The 16,103-nt window shown below is 30.5% G+C and overlaps 1 protein-coding gene across 7 annotated transcripts in view; it reads left to right on the top strand.

The window, feature by feature from the left end:
• Positions 1–16,103, top strand: part of PCDH9 (protocadherin 9) — a 1,035,500-nt gene that overhangs the window by 27,289 nt on the left and 992,108 nt on the right. The window contains exon 3 of one of the 7 annotated variants that reach the window (XM_051983901.1): positions 2,927–4,208. The exons of the other annotated variants lie outside the window; for them this stretch is intronic. Within the exon in view, the coding sequence (XP_051839861.1) occupies positions 2,927–3,025 (99 nt within the window). The 3' untranslated portion in view covers positions 3,026–4,208. Of the gene's footprint in view, positions 1–2,926; positions 4,209–16,103 lie in introns of those variants that run through there. 7 annotated transcript variants of the gene reach the window in all.

The following is a 16,103-nucleotide window of genomic DNA, read 5'->3' as shown; positions in this document are numbered from 1 at the left end:
TCAAATCTAGCTGTGTAACCCTGGGCAAGTCCCTTAGCTCAATTGACTTGGATTTGGAGGAAGATAATTGAGTTTGATTCTTGTTCTGACTATGGTCATGTGGCAAGGAATCAATATTTTTTGAAGTTTTGGGAAGTGGTGGGGTACAATGAAAAAGCAATGAAATTAGTTCTAATCTCAGTACTTCTATTTACTAAGTTTGTGATGTGACATAAGACTGAACCTTTCTGAACGTGTTTTCTCACTTTTAAAATGGTGGTAATAATACTTTTACTACTAACCTCAACAGGGTTATTGTGGCAAAATATATTTTGTGAACCTTAAATTATTATTTAAATATGAATTAGTATTCTTATTTCTGATGAAAGATCCCACTTCTCATTAAATGCCTTTCCAAAGGCATTTCCAAAGAGAATCACCAAACTTCTAGATTCCTAACAAAGGAAAAGAGAAAGAAACTACATTCAAGCAGTCAAAAGAATGAAATAAATTTTCCTTTCTTTAGGAAAAGCTGTCCCTAAAGTCTTAGTGCAGTGTCAAGTTATTAAAACTTGAAACTACACAAAGATTTTTGGGACACCTTGTATGTGTTCTTTTCATATACTTCCTATTCTTTTCACAGAATTATTTTCTGATGAAAGCTTTAATTCTAGGGAAATCTCCGGCATGAAATTTCTAGATTGTAATCATATCAAATAGCATGTGTATTGAAATAGACATTCCCAAATAAATTCCTTAATAACATAAGGTTTAGGAAATCATATAAAATATTTCTTTTAATAATTTCCAAGCAAACAATATGAATCCATTTAAAAATTCACTATTTTTAGTTTGTACATATCTCAGATCTGCCACATAACCCTGTATGACCTTAGGCAAGTAACCTGATATTGATGGCCCTCTTTCATCATTGATAGCATGATAACTAAGTGATCTTAAGATCTAAATCTTTGAATATATAATCTAATTGATTAATTTAAAATTAAAAACATCCTTTGTCCAAATCTTCCCTGAGAGAATACTATATATTATATTTTGAGTTACTCTACAGTTAATATTGACTATCCATGTTCATCCAAATTCCTATAGTCTTTTTTTTATAACACTCTTTTATTTTGTTCATAGAGACAAAGCTGTTATTGAAAAAAGGAGTAAGCATAGTATAACCTATAACCTAGAACTTATCAAGATTGAAACTGGAAAATTTCAATATAAAATCAGTTCCTTTTCTGAGTATCCAATTTCCATTTCATTAATATTGAAGGTTATGTACTTTATATGTATTATCAGTTATGTAGTATAATTAATGGAATAGGATGAAGATAAAACATTTAGCAAGGTGAGAAAGATGAACATATTAAGTCTGATAATTACATGGAGGAGTTGTTTTCATAGCATTGCCAGGGACAGTCATTCTGGAAACAATTCAATGAATAAAGTTATTTGATCAATTAAATCATTTCACTGTTGTAACAATACAAAGAAGTTATGTTGGCAATCTGATTTGGAATCAGATGTTTTTAGATAAAATGAATACAAAACAATTGCTTCCAATACTATTGTCTGGCCAGAGATTTTAGTCTCCCAATTTGTATGTCTAAAAGGATGATAGAAGATCTTGATTTAGAAAGAATCTCTCTGTAGGTAACCCAGTTACTCACAGTATTTAACCAGCTTTCCCTTTTCCTCAAGAAGTACTCTATCGCGTTAAACATGTTAATTGGCAAATATGGAAAATCATTTTAAACGTGATTACTAGGAAAATTTTTAAAAATTCCCCTCATTTAAAAGTATAACTTTATAAAATATAAAGATAATTATCTAAAGGTAATTTCAGATTGGTTTTGCAGTGGTTTTAAAAGGTTCACAGTTCAGTGGAGAGTTGTATAGAAGAACACATTTTGATTTCTGTCAAAACAAAGTTAATATTAATTACCATTATGTTCCCCCCTTTTTTAAAAAAAGAAAATGATGTTTTACTTAGATTTGAAACTAGCTTTTACAGTAACTAAACTCTCTTGCTCAACTAACCACCTCCCTCCAATTTTGTTTTTGTCCCTTAAGAAAATTTATCATTCTACTGTCTAGTATATCCTAAACTGGTGGCAGTATAGAGTTGAGTTTATCAAGGATTTCATTGGTGGGAACTGAGATCCCAATATGTTTATAACTCAATCTTAAAAAATTTGCCTGAAGCTCTCCTAGTTTAAATTACTTATTAGAGAGAGAATTTATACCCAAGTTTTCTTGATTCCCAAGTCCATTAAACTATCTACTCTTTATTTGTGGGATCATAGGCAAATAAGACAATAAACTTTAATGGTATGTAACACATTCATATTGATACATAATAATAATATATAATAACCTCTTACTGAAGAATATTTGATTTTAGCTTTGATTTCATAAATTAAAATTGAAATAATTACCAGTACAAAGGACTACTTAAATAAAAAACCTTTTGAGGTATAAGTTAAAAGTCATGTTTTGATGCAATGTAATTTTGTATTCAGTTTCATATGGTTAAAAATATACATTCTCGTTGTGCTTACACCCCTAGTTCATATTTTAATAATAGATTATATTAGAAATTGTAATTAGCTATCTGTTTTATATATTCAAATCCTATAATATTTACAGGCAATACATTAAAATTGGACTTTTAGAACAATTGGAATATATTGGATTGAACTAAAACTTATCTTTAGTAATCTGAAGTACATTAAATCCTCATAGGACATACATTTTTCACTATTTCAGAGCAATCATACTAGATTTCTATGATTGTCTTATTCTCTTTTTTTTGCCAAATATCTATCAAAAGAAGTTGTAGCAAGGGGGCAACTTGCAAATAACAAATAATTCTCACTTTTTCCATTTAGAGTAGAATGATGCTTTCCTTTTTTTCCTCAAATCTTTATTCTAGCCTCTGCTCCTGAACGGGTCAGAAGTGCCAGCAACCATCCACCTCTGCACAAACTTGCCAGCTAAGATCAGCATGGGCCTTCCCCCAACTTTTCTGTAATGCTCACAATTTTCACTGAGTACAAACTTTTTTGTATATTTTGAAATATGTACAAAATATGCACTATAAAATGTACAATTCTCTATAAACCAGATTTTAACATTTTAGTTTTTAAAATACAGTGAATATTTCCTAAGTTTTGTCATCTTTTACCACAAAAAGGCTTCTAGCTGCTTTTCAGTTTTGTAAATATGCTAAGTTATCTTACTTGTTTTATAAGCTTAAACCTATTTTCCTCTGTTTTAGAATATGGCAACCACATATTAAGTTTCTAATATCACCCCAGGAAAGAGACAGAATATTTTCAGTATTGTAGACAGTAAAAGAAGTATTAATTATAATTTGTATTTCAATAGTTTCATGTAAGTTTTCAATGCAGTTTGTACAAACTGTTGTGTAGGTTATCTTCAGTGCACATCCTTAAAATGAAATGAACTAGCTAAGTATTGTGGAAACAGTGTGCACTATGCCCATGGGCAGATGAAATTGATTCAGAGAACAATATGCTAACATACTTGTCAAGTGTGTGCAGAGTATCATTTTACTAGGTTTATGACTGTTCTGAGCATCAATTCTGCAAAGTTCCTAGAGAATTAAAAAAAAAATGCTGCCTAAAGAACAATATCTGATATAAAAGGCAAGGAAAACCTTTTACCTTTTAGTATTCACATATTTGCAAATAGATATGCATATATGTAAATATTTGTACATTTTTAAAACATGTATTGCTTAAATTGTGATTGCCATTATTCGTTGAAGTGTTGGATCTTATTTGGGGGAACGAAAGAGGATTTTGCTTTTTTTTCCTTAGTGAAAATTCCCTACCAGCTTAAATGGGAAGAAGGATTACTATTATCCTAATTAAAGAGTTTTGTCAAAATTATGTTGATGAATTTAAGTAAACCACATTTCTGTTCATTAGTTTAAAAAAAAGAAATTTTGGGGGGGTAAAGTTCTCTCTTTTTTGATGTCATAGATTTTTAGGCAGTAAAGTTCACCCGTTGTATTACATGACCTAGAAAAAATAACAAAAGAAGTATAATAGTTTAAATCATCAAGAAAATCAAGTAGAAAATCTGTGTTCTTGGTTACAAAATGACAGTTTATAGATAAATTGACTTTGGATCCAATGAGATGAATGCAAAGACATTTCTAGGAGTGTGTATGTATGTGTGTGTGTGTGTGTGTGTGTGTGTGTGTGTGTGTGTGTTTTATAGGTCAACTTAAATAAAAATATATAAACATTTAAAAAAGATATAATACTCTTTATGAATGATCTCATGTTTAACAAGAACAGCTCCCAAAGTAAACACTTTTTAGTCATCTCTCTCTAACGGATTCATGTGGAAGATCGCCAAGCTGTTCAGTTTCACAATAGGTTGCAATCATGTGATAGAATTCCCACTTGGGGGTTGAAAACCAAAAACCTGACATGCATAAGTGAATGAAGCTGCTGCCCTACACGATGTGTTGATTTAGTTTTTTAGATTTCTTAAAATACAGCTGGAGGTCTGCCTTTGTCTAGGGACTAAACAGGCAAGGCTGTGAGAGAGACGAGATTAATTTTGCATTGATGTTCTGGATGTTGGTGATAATTTATAGTGACATTATGCCCATTGGTTATGATTGTGACAGGCAGGCTCCATCCAAATGGACATTACAGGAGCCAACTGTGATACTCTAAGCATTGTAAATATCTGCCTTGAGGAAAACAGAAAAGCAGAGACTTTTTAGATTCCTCTTCACCCACCCACAAGACAGGTCTGATATATATAGTAAGTCTATGCAATTTTAGGATAGAATAAGAGGATTAATGGAATTGGACAAAATTGCACCTAAGGGGGGAAAGTTTTTAGTGGTTTTTCTCTGGTGAGATGGGAGCCCAGGCTAACTGGCAACTGCTACTAATCCATGCACAAACAAGTCTTCAAGTGAGTGTGTGAAAAGCCCAGTGGAATGTAACTGTGTCACTAAAGCTGTCACAAGCATTTATATCATCCAAGGACAAAAATCATTTCTTGTTTTCATTTGAATAAATTTAAGAATCTACTCTGTTCAACATCCCAAAATAATATACATTACATATGTGTAATATGTCTGTATGTTTCCTATTTCATCTCAACATCTTCTCTTGTTTAGTTACATTTAAAGGAATTCACACACATAGCTTTTAGATAATATCCAACTTAAGAAAATTGGGTAACATAAAATTTTAAAAACATGTATATGTATACAAATGCAAATTTGTGTGTGTGGATGTGTACATATTCACACATATATTACATATATATCATATCTTGGGTAAAAATCTTTTTTTTTCAGAGATGTCTTTGAACAAATATGTTTGAACCCACTCTATCCAATTTTGAATATATCATCTTTATTTAGTCAATAAACTAATAATAACCACACTATATTTTTGGTTATGAAGTCTATAGTAACACTTTCAAACTGCAAGTGAAATGTGTGCTTTTAATAGTTAAAACTATCATTTAGGTCATACTTTATTAGGAATTGAAGTTTACCATAATTTTTGCTCTTAAAAGCAACCATTTCTTTTGTTGCCTAGGTTCCCAAAAAGGGTATTGGTCACTGAACCTGTTCAATGCTACTCTGGTCTCAAAGTCTTAATGCAGCTTAGTAAATGGCTTAGTGTGTTGTTGTTGTTGTTGTTGTTGTTGTTGTTGTTGTTTCCCTCTTTGCCTTAATCAGTGGCTTTTTGCCACCACAAAAAGCTTTTCAGAGTAGTAGCAGTTTGTTACCACATATCAGCAGCAGTTTTCCAAAAGTGCATTATAGCAGTATTAAAATGACTGCATTCAGCAGCACTTTTGCAAATACATTTTACTTTACCCAAGGGTGTTCTGATAAATAATGCTATTTTTAAAATTCAGCCCTTTCAAATTCTATTGGAATAAAAATAATCAACCAAAGCCTTGGTTTTGCTGTACCAAAAAAGAATGGGAAACCCTTCCAAAACGGAACTGGTAACTTATGAAAGGAAGAATCAGAAATCTACTGATCAACTAGTGTTTGAGTTTAAATATCAAGGTTTGATGTTCATTTCTTAATATTTTGATAGTGTTCTAGGAGACCTTTAAGAGTTTGGCAAATCCCATTATTCATAACAGTGAAGATCAAAAAGTTAGATAGAAGGAATTGGCAGTTTCTGCACTGTATTTTACTTTCAATGATTTCTGTTTGCCTGGCTGGGAATTTTTCAGTTTTGGGAATTAGATTAAAACCCCTCAGTTCTTAATCTATCCCCAAAGTTAGAAGTAATATTGTATTTAAGAGAAAAATTTTGAAGCTTCTTTTATTGAATCAGTAGAATTTCTATGTTTCATTATTGAATGTATATCTTTGTATATACATTCTTGCTTTTAGGTTTAAAGCTCAGAGATCTTTGGACAATATAACATGTTCATGAAAGACCCTCTTAATTTCCACTTACATGGTAAGAAATAAGTAATATCTAATTTAATTCCATCTAAAAAAATCTTAATGCCTAAAGTGGGCAGAAGTGAGCTTTTTTTTTCCTATGTAGGTCAGTGCATTTCTTTCTAGCATAAACTGAATGTTAATAGCTCTGATGACATTTCTGTCTGACTGATAGCCAGAGAAGGATGATACTGCTATTAGCAACAAGAGGCAACATAGGTATCTAGGTTTATGGGCCCAGCCAAAAATAGATGAAGTATGCGTTTGTGTATGTCCTCTGTGTCATGCCCTAGTATCAAAATCAGTTCTTACTGAAAGTATAAGCTCTTTTATTCTCACCAACAAAAGACCTAATTTGATATGGCTGCAGAGACTGACTTGGGAACTTGAGGTGTACTGCTCCATTACAATTATGGGAGGCAAGGCCTAGAGAGATATGTAAGAATTAACCTGCCTTCTTGCCAAATATTAGTAAAGAGAATCTGTGTTGAAAATTTGTGAGAAATTTTAAAATATGATTAAGTTCACATACACTGGATTTCATTATTTTGGTTTTTTCTTAGTCATTATACATGAAAAAACTATCACCTTTTTCTGCTTATAAAACTCGTTCACAAAACACAGAGCAGGGTATGTAGGCTTTAGTCAAAAAACCCTATTTTAATGCCAAGTATAATTGCATTTATTACAGAAGAATTTTTTTTAATATATGTTCTTTGGAAGCTTCTTTCCCCCTCCCCCACTTAATGCTAGACCTCTGTTTGGATAGAGTATAGAAAAATACTGCATTAATTTTCAAGTTTATTCCAGACTTCATTTTTTTAAGCATCTGGAAATTCTTTTTCATTTTTTGCTTTTGTAAAATATGTCCCATCCTTCATGTATTTGAGCTACCAAAAATGATTTGTCACTGTATGATTATACTAGAAAGATGATGAAAAGTGGTAAAGAAACTTGTTCTCTTAGAAAACTATTTCCCTTATTGTGATATAATGTATGAGTAATCATAAGTATAAAACACTTGATGTTACATTTTCTTATAATGTTATTACACAGTAGTTAGTAATCACAGTACAGTATATTCTATTGTTCCTCTTCTGTATGTATGAACTGGATCCTAGGGACTCATAGTAAAGTTTCATATGTAAGTGTAGTCTTAACCCATTAAAGGGACACTCTCCCTTATGTTGAAAATCAATAACTAAAGGTACTAAGTTTTATTAAAAAGTCTTATTAAATGGTAGGAATTATTTAAGAAGTTCAACACAGCAACATCTTTTCATTATTGATTTTAAAATATTATATATGCCTAAATAATAAATTGGCTCCAGAACCCGGCAATGCATTTCAGTAGTCTTTAATAGCAGGAAATATATTCTACATGTTACATGCATAATTTATCAAAAAAAATAATATTGTTAATAATTTTAGAATATTTTTCCATATGCTAGTGATTTGAGTTGATGAAATTTCACTAATATGTATAGTAATGCATCTTAAATCTATATTTTTTTGAAAAGTGTTGGACAGGAAATTAAATTGTCCTCAATAAAATGGACCTTTGTATACTATAATTTCAATTAAGTATTGGATTCATAAAGTATTAAAGTAGTTGTAAATCCAAAATGTATTACTTTCCGTTTTTGCTCTATTTTGTAAAAAACATTTTTGATGTAAACAGTATGCCTCTCACACATGTATAATTAAAAGTCCTACTATTTATTTAAACAGATATATACCTAATGTATTTGGAAGCTTATTGCACTCATATAAATGTATATATTGTGACTTCAAAAGTCTGTAATGATCTTTGCTTAAAAAAAAAACTAGTGTGTGGATTTCTTTTAAATTTATTTTTAATTAATGATATTAAGGATAAGATCCTCTACTAAATGTACTTGAAAATTCACAATAAAGTTTCAGAAGTTGTTTTGTAAAATGTTGAAGCTTTGTGTTGAATTTATTTTGGTGAAAATCTGTTGAAATGGGATAAGCTCCACCACCATTCTCTCTGCTAAATCATATAGTCTCTAATGATTTAAAGAACCACATTATATAGTAAAGTATAATTATAGTCCTATCTAGAGGGATATACACACCAGTTCTTCACTTTCTCCAGGGGAAGGGGGGTAACAGAGGAGAAAGGAAGAGCAGTGGTAATGTGCTAAGTTACCCTTCTAAGTATACCTATAGTAAAGCACTCTTTTAATGGGAATGCTTCTCAACACCCCCCAAAATCTTTATATCTCTTGGATCATGGCGAGGGAAGACCGACAAGTGATTCCCTTGTAACCTAAATTTCCCATTATACACATATTTTGACAGTAAGAGTCAAAAAGAAGTCATCAGATTAAGGGGATGGGAAATTATACAGGGCCATTTTCAGGGAACCCTTTGGAAAAAGCCTAGAATTTGCAATTAGGGTGCATGGTTTTGAATACAGGTTCTACTGTTTATTATGTATGTGACAGTCACTTGCCTTTTCTTTGCTATTTTCCTGATCAATAATTGGTGGCAAGTGAGAGAGGTTGGTTGGATTTGACCACATAGATGTTATCTAAGGTTCATTCTAGCTCTAAATTCTGTCATCTTCCCCTTATAACAAAAGGCATGTAAGAGATCTGAGGGGTTTTCAAAGAGTTTGGGGAAAAAGAAAAGTAAGATTATCTCCAGACTTAAATTCTATGATCCTGTAATAACTAATTGAAATACATTTTTAAAAGTCATATTGAAAATCAGATATTTAAAAATATCTGAAATAATTAAATATTTCAATTCTGACTTCTAAAATTACATATTTTAGCCAGATTTTGAGAAAATCATAAAATATTTGTAAATGATTATCCTCATATGCTCTTCTCCTACATCATTTGAAGGATGCAGCAGAATTTTGAAGCATAATTCATGATAGGACCCACTATGTCCTAATTTTTTTTGAGGCAATCCTCATCCACATATGAGATATGACCATGGTTTTATGTCTGTGATATATGGAATGAGTCTTAACAGATTCTAGTTCTTACTCTTTTTCATTGCCAAAACAGAAGAATAGAACGAAACTAAAAGACAGATATTAAAGAATCACCAAATTGCAATTTGCATATTGCAATTTGCAAATGCAAATTGCATATTCTCTCTAGGTCCTTGTTATTTATCTATAAATGGAGGAGGAGGAGAAGGAGGCCATATTAGATGGCCTCTAAAGGCCTTAAGAGCTCTGAATCCATGATCACAAGCTTTGTGACTCTAGGTAAGAAGCAAGTTGTAACTTGCTTATTACAATAATCTTATCAGAATGAAGGCTTATCTCTTATGAAAAATTAAACACATACAATAAAACACAAAACACAAAAACATTTTGTATTTTTTTGGAAATGGCAGCACTATTAACTTACTATTTTAAAAACATGTCATGCATATTAGTTAGCTACTTTTTAGGCTAGATTGGAAAAAAAAAGTGCCTTAAGATTTGAAAACAAAAGAAGAAAATTTCCAGTTGACCATATATATTTATCTCCAACTTAGTTGCCTTATCTGCCTGCTCTATTGTTTGTCCAGCAAGGATCATATTAAAATGACAATTTAGCAAATTTCTCAACAAAATCAATTACATCAAGTCCTTACAGTCTGCCTTGAAGCTGTGATGCTACAATCAAGAGAGAACACATTTTGATTTTTCATCTTTGTAATGGAAAAGAATATTGAAGTAGTCAATACTGAGGACCAACAGGAGGTAGGCTGGCTTGTCTGTGTCTTAGTTAAGTAGCAGGGATAAGGAGATACTTTTCTACAGTTTAGCTAAAATGATTCTAAATATATATTTTGCCACTTTAATTCATTATATGAAATTGTTTCCCATTTTCATGCCATCCAGCAATTCGATGGGTTCCATTTTCTCTTCATTGTTTCAAGATAAGATATGCAATCTCTTACAATTACGCTGCCCACATTTTCCTATTTACAAGATGTTTCATTATCATCATCGTCGTCATCATCATCATTACATCATTTCCCTCTATGGTACTTTCATTTTCAAAGAGATGGATGAATATTGAGTAATCTTTACAATATCTCAGTGAGTTAGGTAAGTATCATTATTGCCATTTTTACAAAAAGCAAGAGGATGCAGACATAAGTGCCAGAATTAAATATAGGAATTTTTGCTTCTTCGTAGAAAAATCTTTTCTAATCTGTAATTCTAACTTTTGTATTGTTCATGTTTTTTATTGAATAACTTAGATATGATCCTTTCTTGCTATTCATATGTAGGGTTATGTGTGAAGATGGTATAGTAAATAGAGAGCACCATTCTTGAAATAGGAAGATTTGAGTTCAGATATTGCCTTAGATACTAAATTAAACACCGGGCAAATTGCATATTCTCTCTAGGTCCTTGTTATTTATCTATAAATGGAGGAGGAGGAGGAGGAGGAAGAGACCATATTAGATGGCCTCTGAGGGCCTTAAGAGTTCTGAATCCATGATCACAAGCTTTGTGACTCTAGGTAAGACATGGAAACTCTCTAAAACTAAATACTATAGATACTACATCAGTCTGAATGGTGATTATAGTTCCTACACTGAAAATTTCCTGTACCTAGGAAATCATACATCCAGATCCTTTCACACTGAAACCTAGTTCCATATATACATATAATTTTGGGGAAATATTTAAGATTTTGGTTGAGAAATATCAGAAATATTATCCTCAAAGCACATTATCCAGTGCGGATATGAGTGGATATGGTATGAGGTGAAAACTTTTTTCTCCAAAAAAAATTTTATTCTATCATTTAAATAAAATATCTCCACTTCCACTGTATTTTCCATTGTAGATATATTGTTGGTTAACATAATTCTTAATGAAATCTATGATTATTCATCAGAGTTTGTATTGTAAGTTGGAGAATATTACTTTGGGGATGGATACATTTCTCTTGATGGTAATCAAGATATTATGGAAATGCTATTATGGAAAGAGTGTTAATTAGCATATAAGTAAGCATGTAAGATGTTGTTGGTCTTTCTTCTGCCTTCCTCTGGCTATCACTACCTATGGGACCTTAACCAAATGATTTATCTTTCTTGGACTTCTCTGTCTTCTAATGAGTGAGAAGCTAGGTGGTACAGTTAGATAGATAGATAGATAGATAGATAGATAGATAGATAGATAGATAGATAGATATAGAGAGATAGGAAACAGGAATCTTTATGAGTTCAGAAATGATTGAATCTACAACAACAAAAATCCTCTGATGTAAGAGTTGGATTAGATCACTTCAGGTCTTTTTAGTTCTATGATCCTCAGTATATTTTTTCTGGTAAGGATCAAATACTTATAATTAAACAAAATTTTTAAAAAAAATTTCCAGTTGGATACCCATTCTTTGGGGGACATAAAGAAGAGTATGCAAATTTAAATAAGTGAAATAGAAGCTGTCTTTAGAAATACAAAGAAGACTATAGAAATAATTTAAAAATAAAGATTTTATTAAATTAGAAAATTTAAAAATAAAGAAGACTATGCAAATTAACTCTCTTTAGAAATACAAATAGCCTTTGATGAATACTGTCAATATCAAAGGGAATAATAAGGAATAATATAAGGATAGTAAAAGTGGTGATGGATGCCAAATTTCCACAACAGTGATCCACCAGACTTTGAAATGTGATATCTTTGTAAATGGAACATGTTATTTTTGTTGTTAATTACAAAAAAATAAAGTTAAGATCAAAATGTTTTTTTCTATAAGTAATCTACGAAGGCATGGCTCATCATTTATATCAAAGATACTTTTTTATTTTATTTATTTTGCTAATTGATTTTGTTACATAAAGACTTTTTAATGAATACAATCAAGTTGAATTTAATTACCCCACAACAATTTGCCCATATTTTATCATCCTTTACAGAAGACATTATCATTGCTAAATACATTTTAAAGAGGAAGTTGCATGTCATATCCTTTACATGTATTGTACTAAATATAAAGAATTTCCAAAGAAGCTTTTGTTTCCTATTCTTTGCTTTGTTTATTTTAATTATAAATAATTGCCTAATAAAAGTCATTTTGTTTTTAAGACATTGGAATGAGTGAATAGCAAGAAAGTGTGCATGTGTCCTCTAAAGTTTGATAACTGCCTTTTCTCAAAATGTGCTTAATTTTTTTTCAGGGGAATATTAGAATTTAACTATTGATACATTTCAATAACAGTTGCTCTATTCCATGTCAAGCTGTTTTGAAATATAATCATTAAACCAAAATAATCATTCATTTTCTGAATTTGTACATATGCACAACATTTTAAAGATAAAATTATCTAACCATTATAAAATATATCAAAATGAAAACTATATTATGGTTTTAGTGCACAGAATACATTTTGAATATATTAACCTTTTAAAGTTTTATAAAATTTCACTATAAACACCTGTTTTATTCAAAATAACTAATCAAAATATTTCATAGATATAAACTATCAGTAAATTTTTAATTCCTAAAACTGATCTTCTTGAAAGTTTGTTATAGTCTGTGCTAGTAACCTAGGTTTTTTTTAAAAAAGGTTCCAAAAGCCAAGAGTCCAGCTTGTATTTATACATGACACTGAACCCCAAGATAAGCCTCAGAGTTTTAAATCATGATTAGTGATGAATTAGTTACTGTGATACACACATAGATTTGTGGGCACATTACTTGGATTATTGACATCTTTGCTGATAGACATATGACCTTTGCAGTGATATCAAATTGAAGATGTTTTAGTAGCTTTAACATTAAACACATATTTTAAAACCACAGCCATGAGAATATTTTATTCTACTTTTTAACTTTCATTTTTATGGTGTACTATGGATAGTCATCAGACTCTTTAGTTTTGTAGAGTCATTATATTATTTGATTATTTTTCATATCTTCACATTCTCTGCCTAGACCTTACCTAAAATCTCTCCTTGATGATATAACAGAAGGAAGAAAAATCATTTTCACATTCTTACCATTGTCATTATTAACTTCATCATCAGCAACATCATCATTATAACTATCAACATTTATTATATCTTGGATATAGGACTGATGCTTTGGGTTGATTGAAATTAATGGAAGCTCTGACTTTGTAAAAGGTGATTTTTTATTTTAAAGCAACTGATTAATTGTAAAAGTTCTCGGATAATGAGTTAGATGGGACATGAGTCAAAAGATTGGTAACCTTTTCTTGCGTTACTGACACTGGTGTCATAAGCCTATGGAGCCTGGAACTCCTTCTTGGAATAATATTTATTTTAATAATTGTAGGAAAATGTTAAATTTCAATTATATATAAGTGGATATAAAGATATATTTTTTCCCATCCAAATTCATAGGCATTCTCAAATCATATGTCTTGGGAGGAGTCTGTGGACTCTATGATAGAAACCCTTAATCTAGTTTCATTTCATAGGTCAAGAAAATGAAACCTGGAGAGATAAAATGATTCTCAAGTTTTTACTTGGATAATAATTTAATTGTCAATATTAAAATTCAAAATCAGATACTAAACATATCACTTAAAGTATTTGTTTCAATCTAAGAGTTAAAATTAGGAAATTTCACTATTTTCCAAAAATGAAGCTAATTTGCTGCAGACCCACTATATATACTATTTGTGGTTAACCACCTTAGATTGTATTAATCTTTTTTCTTTTCTTAGAATGGCAATTAAGTGGATTTTTTTGGTGTATCTTTTATTAAAATCAGGATGAAACAGCATCCTTTAAAGTCATTCTGTACCAATAATAATATTAATGGGCACTTGACTTAGTTTTTTAATCTCTGATCATCTTCCAAAAGATTTCCTTTTCTTCTAATTGCCTATTTATTTTTGACTTCTCAACCTTTGGTTCATACCCTTTTCTACTTTTCCATTACTCTGCTGTTCTTTGAACCCATCTATTTTTGTCTGCCCTTCCTTTTTTTCTTTTTAAACCCACATAATAACATTGTCTTGCTTATGGAAACAAGTGGTGTTTTAGGAAAACTCACTTTCCATTTTTTCATTTAGTAGAGTATAGATAACTTAGTTTATATATTTCTTTTTTCTGCCTTTTCCTTTTCCCTGGATTCCTTCTTTCACTTATCTGATAAGATTTTTCCATATGTGTAGAATGAGAGGCATCTGTATTGATTTATCCAATATCTATAGTATAGCTCTGATTGTGAGCTGGACACATCCTTTAAAATATAAATTCCTGGGAATGAAAATGAGTTATTTCCACATTATTGTAAATAGTCTACAATAAACCAATTGAGATATTCAGTATAACAGTACATACTTCTGTTATGTGAAATATAATTTTCTAAATGTTTCCACAAATGTATAGAGTAACTATAGATACATGTGTAGAAAAGAAGCAGTGAATACTAAAACATAAAGCAGATTTATAGTTTATACATGTGCACAGTTGTATAGAATTGTTTTTTATAACCAGTGTCAGAATTATAAATGATACACTTGTATGGTATCATAGCTAGGCATACACTAAATTTTAAAATCTATTAATTTTAATATATTAATTACCATGCTGAACACTGGTAATATCAGGAACTATTAATAATTTTTGGAAAAATAATAAGTATGACTGTGACTTGCTTTCTCCTCAGTTTTCTTCTTGCAGTTTCTAGTAGGAATTCTTCAACAGAGACCTACAAACCAGATTGCTATTTCTGGAACTAAATCATGATCACTTAACCTGAAGTAATGTTTTTTCTAATCACCTTGTTCATTAAATGCTTATGAATCAACTACTTTTAAAGACTTTTAAAGGGAGAAAAACCTTCAATGTTTAGAAATTTTTTTAAAATTTACTATTAAGGGTAAATCTCTGGTTATCCAAAGAACAGTTTAAGTGCTCTGTCCAATTTAGGTAGTTTTCATAGTTCCCATAATAGGAAAATATTTTAATTGGGAAAAATTGGTAAGTTTTGAATGGGTGCATGTGTGTGCTTGAGTATTTTGCTCAGAAAATCCTTAAAATAATTTTTACATTATTTTTTATTTTGTACTAATCCCTGCTGGCCTGAGTGATTCTAGCCATGCCATTTATGTCTTAATAGGATTCTTCTAAAACAGAAACTTGTTCTCTCACAGTAAATCATATAAGATTCCCTAAATTAGAGGGAAAATGAAATGTAACTATCATTTCATTGTGTACATGATAATTTTAAAATTATTGATAAAAGACATTGATGATAAAGAAAGTAAATCCCCTTTACAACAAATTAACCAACAGCAATGGTAAATTTTTAGGAAACAGTAGAAAGATGGAATGATAAATATTTTGCTAGAGAATAAAGGCTAATCTTTCCAAAAAAAAATCCAAATGTATTTCTCTTTATCTTTAGAGTGTTCTTTGAGTCTTGGGTGGAAAATTTAAACTATTATTTGTTTCCTTTCGATTAATATTAAAATAAGTATTCATTCTTTGAGTAATCATTAGTTTGGCAATGAAGAAATGGCCAAATATTTTCTGGGAAGCATAGAGAAACCATTAGATTGAAAAATTACCAAAAGACAAATTATGTAGAGATATATGAGTTGATGTAGTTGACTAGTATTTCATCTTCAGTCTTTTGAAAGTATGTTTGAATTTTTATAACTT

This window comes from Antechinus flavipes, chromosome 3 (genome assembly GCF_016432865.1).
Source record: "Antechinus flavipes isolate AdamAnt ecotype Samford, QLD, Australia chromosome 3, AdamAnt_v2, whole genome shotgun sequence".
Classification (NCBI taxonomy): domain Eukaryota; kingdom Metazoa; phylum Chordata; class Mammalia; order Dasyuromorphia; family Dasyuridae; genus Antechinus; species Antechinus flavipes.
Note: the sequence above shows the minus strand (reverse complement) of the source record. Positions and strands in the feature narration are given on the sequence as shown.